This window comes from Pieris brassicae, chromosome 12 (assembly GCF_905147105.1).
Source record: "Pieris brassicae chromosome 12, ilPieBrab1.1, whole genome shotgun sequence".
Classification (NCBI taxonomy): Eukaryota; Metazoa; Arthropoda; class Insecta; order Lepidoptera; family Pieridae; genus Pieris; species Pieris brassicae.
The window spans coordinates 9089912-9102191 of record NC_059676.1 but is presented as its reverse complement, the minus strand read 5'-3'; the positions used below and the strand labels follow the sequence as shown (position 1 = coordinate 9102191).

The window sequence follows — 12280 nt, the reverse complement described above, 5'->3', positions numbered from 1 at the left end:
TCTTCAGTCGCATTCGAAAAGTCAATCATGAATTACATTAGCGCACATACATTTTTATTTGAATTTTTCATGAATCATTTTGTAAAGCCAAAAAATTATGGTGGAGAGTTTATTGCTAGGTCTAGTTTACGCCTTGATTATTGGCAGTTAATAAAGTAATTTTTACCGATAACAATACCCATAATTGATACTTTGAACGGCTTCAAACTTCGATGATTCCAGGCAAATTTTAGGATCTCTGTCACGAAATAGGAATACAGTTTTAATATTCGTTGGGACCCACTTGTAATTCGGACAGGATTCTTGGTAATTTTCTATTCGACATACTCTCTGTACTTAATACTAAAATATCTAGCGAAGAGAATAATATACTTAATGGGAATTTAAATGTTTTAGATAATGCGCGAGGCGGCGTGCGATTTCTTCCCTGACTTTGACGGACATAACCATCTAGAAGGCTCTTGTCCAAAGGAATGGGTAGCCGAGAGACACAATTATCATGCTATGGCGTTTCTATCAAGGGCTTATAATTTTCAATGGAGCCGGTAACTTTTTGGTTACTTACAAAACTGTATGTTAGTTATGAACGAAACCTACGGATACGTATAAAAACGTAATAAATCATTGACCGAAATTTTTCTTGCGTTAGGTTAATTTTCACGCCTAACAAGAGTTTTAGATTTGCCGCCAATTCACAAATACAAATTCAATTATGTACAATTATTATTATTAATTTTTTAAATTGTTTTTGTATATTTGTGGACGCTTGACGGACCCGTGCAACTTCTTTGTGTAACGCGATATCGCGGGCTACTCGATTGCGAGGAAGTTGCATGGATCTAGTTATCGCTGCGCCTGATTAATAAGTTCTCATATAATTTTTACACATGTAATATACCTTATTTATTAATTATTTTGTGTTAAGTGTTTGAATCTCCTCGTTTTAACATGTGTGATGTTTAAAAGCTAAACAAATTTAACAAAAACTTATCATTTTTTCGAATAGAACTGAAATTATTGATATTCAATTGTATTTTGTTGTAGCTGGAACCAAGCAGCTGGAAGTCGAAACATTATAATGCAATTACGTGAAGCTGTTGATAAGAAAAGAGAGGTAATATTATGTTCTTGGTCTAAATAACATACTTAGGCAATAACATCTTTTAGGTTAGATCAATTGTTTTTTTTTTTTTTTTCTTACCAAGTTTATGGCATACTTCTTGTACGGTACGTAAGCATTTCGTCGTTACATTATATTTTTATAAATAATCAAAAATATTTATATTACATTGTTTTCAAAGAGTTTAGACAATGTCATAAGCGATACCGAAGTGAAATGATATTTGTCATATGCCCATAATGACCGACATAATGTTTTTATTGTGACCATGGTTATTCAAAAGAACAAGTATTGGAAAATAAGATGATGACGTTGATCGTGATGATAATTTCAGGGTAAATTTCAACTACTTCACACAACACCGCAGAAGGCAGTAATACTCAAATGCAACGAGCTTTCTTCAGAATTTGATACTGACCCAGCTATGGGCATGCAGGTATGTCCATAACCATTGCTATAGTATTTGTATACGTCGCCGGAATATAAAAAAAATCCGCAAGATTATAAAGTTTCGTAGGATTCTAAACGAGAGATAAATTGTATTATTTTACGCCCACATTTTCGCAAATTGAGACACTTACCGAACTCACACCTAAAAAAAAAGTAAGCGATAAGCAAACGGCACGCGCGCTCTGATTCATTGAATAATAATAATAAATAACCTAACCGTAGAATCTTACAAATGGATATCCGTTAGTTTATAAATTTACAAGACGACGCAAATTAATAAATTTGCGAATGTGTGCGTAAAATAATACATATTCTCTCGTCTGAATCCTACGTAAGTTTTTTTAGAAAATTTCCTAAAAAGGAAATTCTTAGGAAATTTACAAACGAGCAGATTTTGTCATATTCCGGTGACATTGAGCAAATTTCAAAACTACTACTGTTGAGGGCATAATGTTATAGCTACGTTTTTCATATGTAATCTGTAACTCTACTGGTTATGCTTCTGTCTGCCTTTAGTCACCTTATAATTTCGTATTATTCAGAATTAAGACTTTCCACTTAGTGTATACCTGGTACTAGAAACTCGTAGTTAGTGCTACACCCTCCCTCGCGAGGGGGGTGTTTTGTCCTGTTCGGGGCGTATGCCCCCTTCAGGTGGTGTCTATGTTCGCGCCCTGCTGATACAGGGCGGTACGGGGGCGGGCATATAGCCCTTGGTGAGGGCTGCAGGCGCGCGCGGAGACTCAGTCTCTACCCGCTGCGCGCAGCCGATATACCTGGTACTAGAAAATTTAAGCGGTTGCTTTATATATAAAACGGTAAGTTACTATGCGTGCATCACAGTTTTGACAATTGACTTATACGAATTTCCGATACTACAGTGATGCCAATACATTTTAACAATACATAAATTTTATTACTTCTGAATAAGTTTGAAAAATCTGTTTCAGTTTTACCCAGACCTATTCACATTGAATATGTCCTATGGATCAGTGGATGCTCGTCGGACAACTTTTAACATGAAATATCGATTAGTCGAGACCGTTTTTGATATGCTTCAAGAGTTAAAATTGTCCAGTTATTCGTAATATTCTGTTAAAGATAAATATAAATTTAAAAAATATGTCAATTTTTTTTTAAATATATGTACATATTTAACGATTTAAACAAAATTAAACATCTTAAACTGTGAAATGTAATATACGAAAATCAAATACAAATACATGTAGAACAAAATGTTTAATAAAAAATGGAGAAAATGTTTGAATATTAAAATTGAAGTTTATTAAGTTGTTTTAATAAATAATGTAGTGTGGACGCAGTTTTCGCACTTAGACGCCCATTTGTCCGTTGGGCGTTAAGTCCTGTCTAATTAAGCCAACATACCTCCTTCCAGAAGCTTAGAAGTTTTGGGGCACTTTACAGGCTTGACGGAGCATAAATTTATGTTCGTTGCGAAGCCATACTCCATAGACACGCATTCCAGGACTACTGAGTCCTCTGCGCTGAAACAAGAAAAAGTTCTTTGAATTTTAAAGAAGTATGTGACTGCAAAAGTATAATTATAAGGGTGCTACCAACATCTGCAAAAAATAAACTAAACCCGTCTTTACCTCAAACTGCAACGATCGGACAATATTTCTACCACAGAGTAAGAATAGGTCTCTAGTGTGACAGCTGAACCTGTAGTTACAGACCCGGGGTGTACAACGTAATCTGTGGTAAAACGTCATTATTGTTATTTAAAACTTCGTTTGTGATTTTGTATTGATTTTTCACAGCTTTCCTCCGTGTTCTAGTTTTTCCATGAAAATTCATTAATTTATAACTTAAACGCTCCAGTTGTGTTTGTGAGTATTTTATGTTTCTTTGAACTTAATAATCTGTTCCGTAAATATTAATTAACCCAGCTTTTTCTTTGTTTAACGACTCGTAACGCCTTAATGAATTTAATGTATTAATTTCCAATTTACACTATAAACTATACTGTTTTAGGGAAAAATGAGTGCCATAGCACAACAAGAAAGTCTCATTAAGGAGAGTTTATTTCATTTTATTAAGAAAAACGTCCCAACAGCTGATTTAAGTGTTATAGATGATATTGCTCTCTCCTACGTAATTTCGATTCTAGAAATAGCATCGCAGGACTCCTGTTTTGATGAAGAAGGTAAGCTATTACTTATAAAATTGATTCTATATTAAAACAATATTTTTCGCGTACGATACATTTTATATTCCTTCTTTTACTCCTAAAAGAATAGTCGCGTATTATTTAAATTATTACATTTTAATAATAAACAAACCGTGCCGTTAAACAAAGCCATTATTTTCTACATATTGTACAAAATAAAAAGCTTCATGTGAATGGATATATTTAAAAAAATATGCCATGTGTAAAATTGGAATAAATGAATATTAAATTAAGTCTAGACTATACTCTATATTCGTAAAGAGTAAATAGTATATTGTTGACAACTTACTTTCTATCATTATGTTCAAAAAGATACAATATATATCATTTAAAATATACTTATTTATTTTTATTAGTTTTAACTTCTTTATTAATTTTATTTATATAATGTTGATGAGCTCTATCTTTAAATTCAGATAATTAATATTAGGGGTAATACATAAATACCTTCAAACTTGTGTAGCTTAAAAAATACAAGTTTCCAATAAAGGAATTTATTATTACAGGTTTTATAGAGTTCATGTCAGCTTATATCCCGGAATTTGAACATATTAACACGGAGGTTGTCTGTGCTTGGGTTTTGGAATTAGAAGCTGAGATCTCCCGCCGGGATGAGTGTGACAGTAACTCTACTCATGGTTAGTCAAAATGAATAATTGTAGAGTTGTAGCAAAATATCACTTTGGACTAAACAAAATTCTATTTAGCAATTCTGTTGCACCTATGTTTTTTTTAAATCTCCTATCGGTGTCCGCAATCTATATGTAATTGAATAAAATTCAAATCCTAAAGTATATAATTATATAAGTTTTAATTATTAATTTTCTATACATCTATATTATGAACAATAAAGACACGCAGTAAGATGTTACTGCCATTCTTATATAATTTAAAAAATATTAATAAAGAAGAAATCTATTATGGAATAGTATAGTTTAATTGATTATTAATATTTCAGATGATTCGGCCGGGAGTGACAAAATTAGTTTGACTCTACTTAATCTAAGCGACATGCTGCCTCCAAGCACCAAGGCTAATCGGTAAGTTTTACACTGTCTTTGGTTAACATAGCTTTTACACATTGAAAGAAAACAATTTTTTAACCGTATTAAAGCTAGCTGTCACCATGACCACGTCGGAAGTATTTAAAATAATAAAAATATTTATAATTTTATAATAATACAAATAGCTTTAATACGGTTAAAAAATCGTTTTCTTTCAAGTTTTACATTTATATATTTGTTTAGTACCTTCAATAGTAAGTACTCAAGATAAACATATGGTTGAATCTGTTTCATTCATATATTATTTACCAGGGATCAGGTATGAGCATGCAAAATCTCTCTCATATTTGCTATGCAATTTATTGAATTGCTTGTGGGATAATGCGTGTAATAAAACTTTATCCCTCAGTTTCTTTGTACTTATGGGAAATGTACGACGGCGAAGGCCAAGGTTATTTGCGATACCAAGGGCCATAACCAGTTTGTTGCACAGATCCCAGTTAACGAACGACGTTGCGCCTCGACATTATACGACGACGATATTGTGTATATTATGTGTTTAACATTATATACTTATTTTATTTTTTCTCGTATTGGCATAGTCTGTAAGGATAATCTATGTACCGGCAACGCACTCGCGAGCCCTCTGGCATTGAGATTGTCCACGGCGGTAACACTTAACATCAGGTGAGCCTCCTGCCCGTCTGCCCACTGTTCTATAAAAACAAAAGTACATTTTCTGTAAATAAATAAATTATTAAATTTGCTTGTCTATATTTTTTTAATATGAACCTTTTTTTTGTATTTTCCAAGCCTTATCTAATTACATTGAATACAGAATTTACATCGTAATATAAGCTATGGCGATAAATAAATTGTATTATTATTTTTATTTATATTATATACATAAGTAATAGATATCAGTTTAAAGTCGCTTAGAAATCACGACTTTCCTGTAACAAAAGTAGATTAATATATGTTTATTTTTATAAAAATAATTACAGTTTATTTTATATATATATTTATTTTATATATATATATAGTATTTTTTATATGGAAAATTGTTCACAAATGGAGCTCAGGTGTTATAAAAAACTAATAACTACAACAGGCTCTGAGATTTCTATTTTCTTATCAGGCTAGTTAACTGATCTGCCTTTTGTGCCTGACACGCCTTCTATTTTTGCGTCTAAGCCAGGTGGGTGACGTCATGTTTTCCTTCACCTTACAAGTGAGTGTTGACTTAGTGGTTACAGCGTGGAACTCACGCCTTAACTTCGTATGCATTAAACACTTATGGTGTAGGAAAACATCGTGTGGAAACCGTCACTCAGGCAGAGAATTGCTATTTGCCTATTTGAAAAAGAAAATGATCACGAAATATAGAAAGCCACTATTCCAACACTGCACACCAGCCTAAAATAAATAATATTATAAGACACAAAAGTTATGATAGGATTTTGTCGCTCCTGCGTCGTGAAAATTATTTTCAAATAACAAGTGTCTTTATACTTAACAATTCATATGCGAGCTTTTTGAATCCGATCCAAATAACTTGTATATTAATATATCTCTTTTTTTCAGCTCACACTCAAACTCTGAAAGTTCTGAAACAGCGGAACGACGTCCAATTGAGCCGACGTATAATGAAGAATACGCAGACCAATGCCGAGTTCTCACTGAGATGTTTCCTAACTCTTGTGCTATGGAGGTATAGTTTTTGTATCTGGCAACTAATAATTATTTTTTATGAAGAGATTTTTCGTTATAAACAGTATGTAATTCAAGTATATTAAGAGAAAGTTGTTTTATCTGTATTTATGGCGCCTTTTGTCTTCAGTCATCGTGACCAGACACGCTGAAAAGCACGCGAAACGTAGGAAAAAAAATTAAAATTTAGAATTATGTAAATAATTATAAGTTTTTAATAATAATACATAGCTTTAATCCGTTTAAAAAGTGTTTTTCTTAATGTGTAAAAACTATTTTAACAAAAGACAATAATAAAGTACGATATTTTTAAAATTTTCGTCTTCCAAAATATTTGTGTCGGTTAAAATTCCTGTAAAGGCAAATCAAGCCTTTAATATTTATTTTAGATAACTGTCCATACATTTAATTATAGACACAAGACACAGTATGCTTTTAAGTACTTAAATGACCATAGTGTTGTTGTTGCTTTGATTGTCTAGACCAGTGATGGGCTAAAGATGGGCCCCAAGAGGGTTTGCATGGATAGCATGTGGCCCGTTATTATAGTAGATTATATTTGTATTTATAAGTGTTTGTTGTTAAAGCTTAATAATAATTAATCTTTAACAATGTATTTTCTTAAAATTCTGGCCTTCCTCTAGAATTTCTTAAACTTTGTGGCCCGCCATTAAAAAAGTTTTCCCACCACTGGTCTAGATTAAATTAAGAGAAAATATTTTAGATATTTTATTGGTAACGATCTCTAAAACAACTGAACTAATTTAGAAATATTATAGGCTGTGTAACATCGAACCATGACTCCCATATGTCAAAATCCAATATGTTTTTGAGTTACGGGTATCAGACTTACAGCTAAGTTTCTGAATCCCTATCCTATTTATCAGGACCGGCGTCTCAACTAAGTGTTGCAAATAACGATCCGATATGCTCTGCTTTCATTAAATGTTACATCGATTTCAGGAACTTTGAATCGAATTGAGAAAGACTCCCATAACATTCTATAACTAAATAAGGTTAATCCGGGAACAGCTAGCTTTATAAAGATATTTTTTAGATAAAACACTGCGTTTCAATCGCATGTGGCGATCCAGAGCGAGCCGCCGCGACCATTTTACACCGTCGCGAACAGGGCCAGGCATTATCTGCGGCTGCCATACATTCCGCTGCTAAGCAGCCACTGTGCGACGACCATGAGATCAAAAATAGGATCATTGCTAGGTGAGTAAAACCGGAAAAAAATGATTATAGGTCACCTTGATGTAACAAGTACTCAAAAGTGCCACAATATATACAAAAAATAGACCCACGGTATTTAAGCGCTTATTGTTGACTGGCTGCGCACGCGCAGCGCATACTGAAAAATAATCTTGTATTTAATTACTGCCGCGTAGACGCTGCGCCGCAGCGCTCATTAGTCATTATGTCCGCCTTCCACTGCGAGCGGAACGGACTCATTACGGACTCCGCTACACTCGTATCGATAATTTTCGTACATGTGATTCCATCAAAGCGCCGCCGCCGTGCACTGCGTAAGTGTTGAGCGAGAAAAAGTTGACCTGATAGGAGGATAGGAAGGAATTTGAAATGATAATAGTTTTGCCAGCCACTAAGAAATTGGTTTTAAAATAATTTACTTTGCCGTCCACTGACAACGAGGTCAACTAGGCGGAGCGTTCATTTTCTGCCTAGTTCTCGCTCCATCCATCGAGGTTGTGCGTCCTTTTGCGAGCTGGGAGCTGAGCACCAGTATTGGGCAGCTCTTCGTAGCATAAAGACGTTTTTGTGAACTTCCCTATATCAGATTCTTCTACTTTAGATGATTACATTAATATGGTAAAAAAAATCTTAATACTATATCACTATAAAAAGAAGCATATTAAGCGCAATTCAAGATTTTGGATAAATTATCAGATTCGAGGAAGGCAAATGGAGATTATTACGAATGTACAACGATTTGCAAGACGACTCCATTGAAAACTACTTTTTAGGAGCATACGCAGCGAACTCCGCTTTACTCGCTTGCAGTGGAATTAATAGTATGAAATATAATAAAACAAGTTCAGCCAGTTTCGTACGGAGTCTGTGGAAAACTCGCTAACCTCGTATGTGACTCTTTCAACTCGCTCACTCCGCTCCGCTCCTCTCCGCTTTGGTGGAAGCACATGTATGAAAATCATCGTTATGCGTATAGCGGAGTCCGTTATGGGTACCTTCCGGTCGCATTATTTTTATATAAATTTCTATCACAATGATAATTTAGATTAATGCGTTGTCACCTATGCCAGATAACATATAAAAGTACTACGTTCAAAATAATAAACAACAAATAATTATTAGGAGTCGTAAGCAACGGGAGGTAACTCCGTTACTATTAAAAGCGTAATTTTAATACGGAATAAGGATGAGATCAATAATTTCAACTTTGGATTAAAACTAGTTAATTGCTATTATTGAAAGAAAACAATTTTTTTTAACCGGATTAAAGCTATTTGTATTATTATAAACTTATAATTATTACATAATTTTAAAATTTTCCGATGTTTCGCGTACTTTACAGCGTGCGTGATCACGGTGACTGAAGACAAAAGGTGTTGAATGTCAAAAGTATCACAGCTGTAGAGAAAGTTGCGTTATCTGTATTTATTTCCCCGGAGTTGGTATCGACTAAAAGATGACGGGTTTTTGCAAAAATGACTCACGGTGTCCTCTATTTTCCCGGATTGTTTGTCTTGGAGTTTTAATTTGGATATTATTCGATCCCAGGTGTTTGATATTTTTAAAAAATTGTTTTCTTTCAATGTTTAAAAGCTAAGTTAATCAAATACAATACTAATTGCTATTATTACCTAGAATACAAGGTAATTCGACAGAAAAAAAATTAGGCTAATTTTTCAACAATGCTGCTTTTGATAAATTACGATACTTATTAAATTATTAATAGCAGAATTCTTAATTTTTTTAAGAGTTAAAAATATTAAAAATGAAGATAAATGAGGAAGTCTCGAAATCCAATAAAAATATTGACCGTTTTCTGATATTACACTGTGCGCCTAGTACCAGACATGATATACAAAAATGTTTTACATTATATAATTAATAATTATATAAATATAATTTCAGATACTCGTACGTAGACAAAGACGCAGAGACAAAAGAACATAAGCCGTTGGCACCTAAATTTGAGCCAAAGAAGATGGTCCGATACAGAGACAATAAGATTGTCTCTTTGAAGGGAGAAAGGTACACTGAGGTGAGTCATTTTCTGCGTTTTCAATCTTCTGTTACAATGGAATATTAAAAAATAAGATAGAAGATATTAAAAAAATATATAAAAATTATTAGTCTGATTGACACAGTATATGACATCAAAACGCTTTTGAAACTCTTGAATTTAAGAAGTATCATATATATATATACATAAGTATTATCGAGAAATTATAATATTTGTTGGTTATTTGGTTATAACCACATAACAACTTACATTTTATGTAAAACTTTCTAATATGACATCTTATCATATAATATAACATCTTCATTGCGGATGATCTTACAAAATGGTAGACTCATTTCTAGTCCCAACTTTTACGTGATTCAACAAATTTCAGGTACCAAAATCCGGCGATGACGAGGAAAACTTAAAGAAACCCAAAAAACCGCATTGCCCTTAACCTTTAAAGCCACGTCAGTACAGTGAAAGAGCGGAGGCCACTACCGCGATATTTCTCTTTCTCTTAGTCCCTTTCGTAAGCCCCCCTCGCGTGAAACTGACGCAAAACGCACTTTTACATGTGACACTTACGCCACAGTATGTGGTAATTAGTTTAATATCATTGTTGACATTTAATCGAATTGTCAAAGTCAAAATTGGAACACTTAAAGTCACAATTGTGACACTTTTAACTTTAATGTATTTAGCACGTAGTCAAAGTGTAATGCACGTTGGTAAAACAGGATCACAACACGTGACGGATCAAATGGCGTTGCAATATGAGAGCCTTCATGCTGAAAGCGTGTACAACAGAACCTCAATTAAAAGTTTTAATCTAATAAATCTCGAGTTAGGTTATTTAACAATGTTACGCACAAATGTGAGGAAACAGCGCACAATGTGTATGTGCCCTTTTTTGACACAATTGTGTGTGTACAACGCAGAATATTTTAACTCTTGTAAAAGCTTTAAGCACGTTTTGACGTGGGTTGTGAGATTCGCATTTAAAGTGCAATACATAACGCGTTCATTGAACGTTATGCGTTTTCGCGTCATTTTCACGAGCCGCTTAGGGCGTTGGTGTCGTCTTAGTGTTAGAATAGTGACCGCGCGTGCATCGCACCGTTCGAACGTTAATACGTTTATTTTATCCGCTTTTTCAAGTACTGATTTTACGCGTTTTGTTAAACGGCTCTCACTTAATTTAAGCGATTTGTTTCATGTTAATTCTAAGCTCTCTATAAGGCAGCTGTTTTGCAGTATTATTTATTCTATGGCATCGTGTGTGAAGAAAAATATAGGTAAGGAATTTTTGGTATGTCTGTGGGATGCTATGGATAAATTGTCTTTGGTGGGAGCGCTAAATTGTTGCTTTTTATGTCGAAAGCGACAGTTTAGCGCGCCCATACATTTTGTATTCCTTATAGTTTTAAGTATAGAGATCTTTCTCAGACCTGTGATTTTTAAATATTATTTAATTATAAATGTGATTTTTATGATAGTTTTATCGTTTTACTCATCTGTGATTTTGATGCCATTGTTTAGCCCTTTAAGTGGTGTTTTAAGTTTAAGTGAAATGTTAATTTATTTATGATTTAAATGCAATTTAGCTTGTGTATGTGTTAGTGATTTTTGGCGGTATTTTGTTCAGTTAAAAGATCGTACAACAGGGTGGAAATTAGTGGTCCAAATTACACGTGTGTGCCAAGCATAAGTTTGAAAATGAGGATTTTATTACTCGGACTATTCAAATACCTATTTTACAGATTTTTCTTATACGGAAAAATATGACATACTTACGCTCAGTATATATGAGTTATTTTACACGTTAATTTATAGAATTTTGTTTTTTCTAGAACTAAACATTAATAATCGAACTCATGAATCTCATGTTTGGCACACTCCTTAGGTAGACGTATACATTTCAATTTTACATTTATGTGATTTGTATTATTATTTATATTAATTAAAGGGAAATCCCTTTATATCCACAACACTAAACGAAAACGCAATTTATTTAAATATAATATTTAAACCCATGATTTATTTTCCATTCAGTTCTTTATATAGATCGGCTTAACGCATAAAAGTCACTAATACATAATAATGAATTTCCAATGTCATCGTTAAACCAACGTCAGTTATAGTCCATAGAGAATGGACTCAATAATTTAGCTGTCAATGTTGACAGCTGTCTTTACCTAATAAAATGAAGACACTAAAGAAAATCCTAACAATTGAATTTCATGCAAAACTGTTAATTTTATTTTGTCTATACAATTAAGAATCGACAATATTGGGTATATTTAAGCCTCAAAATCGTTTTTTTCTTACAAAATGTGTTACAATCCATTACATTACAGATACCGGCAAACATCTTAAACAAATGTCCTTGCCTGCGTAGAAGCGATTTTCAGGTATCACTGGGGAGGGGGTTAGAGTGAAGTGTCGATCGCGTGATTGGTAAATCAGTTGACGTTGACGTTTGAGTCCCGCTGTGTACGATGCGCAAACTTTCCCCCACTCCCTTATTTAATGCTCAAGAAGTTTGCCGGTATCTGTACTTGATTTTCTAAGGTCATTCTCTATGCCAT

General features: G+C 33.5%; 2 protein-coding genes across 3 annotated transcripts in view; both read left to right on the top strand.

Annotated features, from left to right (window-relative positions):
- Nucleotides 1–2719, top strand: part of LOC123717288 (dynein axonemal intermediate chain 7-like) — a 37604-nt gene extending 34885 nt beyond the window's left edge. The window contains exons 18-21 of one of the 2 annotated variants that reach the window (XM_045673202.1): nucleotides 397–545; nucleotides 1045–1114; nucleotides 1455–1556; nucleotides 2521–2719. In XM_045673202.1, coding sequence (XP_045529158.1) covers nucleotides 397–545; nucleotides 1045–1114; nucleotides 1455–1556; nucleotides 2521–2658 — 459 coding nt within the window. In that variant the 3' untranslated portion in view covers nucleotides 2659–2719. The remainder of the gene's footprint in view (nucleotides 1–396; nucleotides 546–1044; nucleotides 1115–1454; nucleotides 1557–2520) is intronic. The other variant, XM_045673201.1, reaches the window with a different exon arrangement.
- Nucleotides 2720–3314: 595 nt separating this feature from the next.
- On the top strand, nucleotides 3315–12162 carry LOC123717151 (CUE domain-containing protein 2). The gene is made up of 8 exons (XM_045673000.1): nucleotides 3315–3420; nucleotides 3566–3737; nucleotides 4268–4399; nucleotides 4720–4801; nucleotides 6350–6476; nucleotides 7533–7696; nucleotides 9599–9728; nucleotides 10084–12162. Exons 2-8 carry the CDS (start codon nucleotides 3572–3574, stop codon nucleotides 10144–10146), a joined length of 864 nt encoding a protein of 287 aa, XP_045528956.1. The 5' UTR covers nucleotides 3315–3420; nucleotides 3566–3571; the 3' UTR covers nucleotides 10147–12162.
- The last annotated feature ends 118 nt before the right edge of the window (nucleotides 12163–12280 follow it).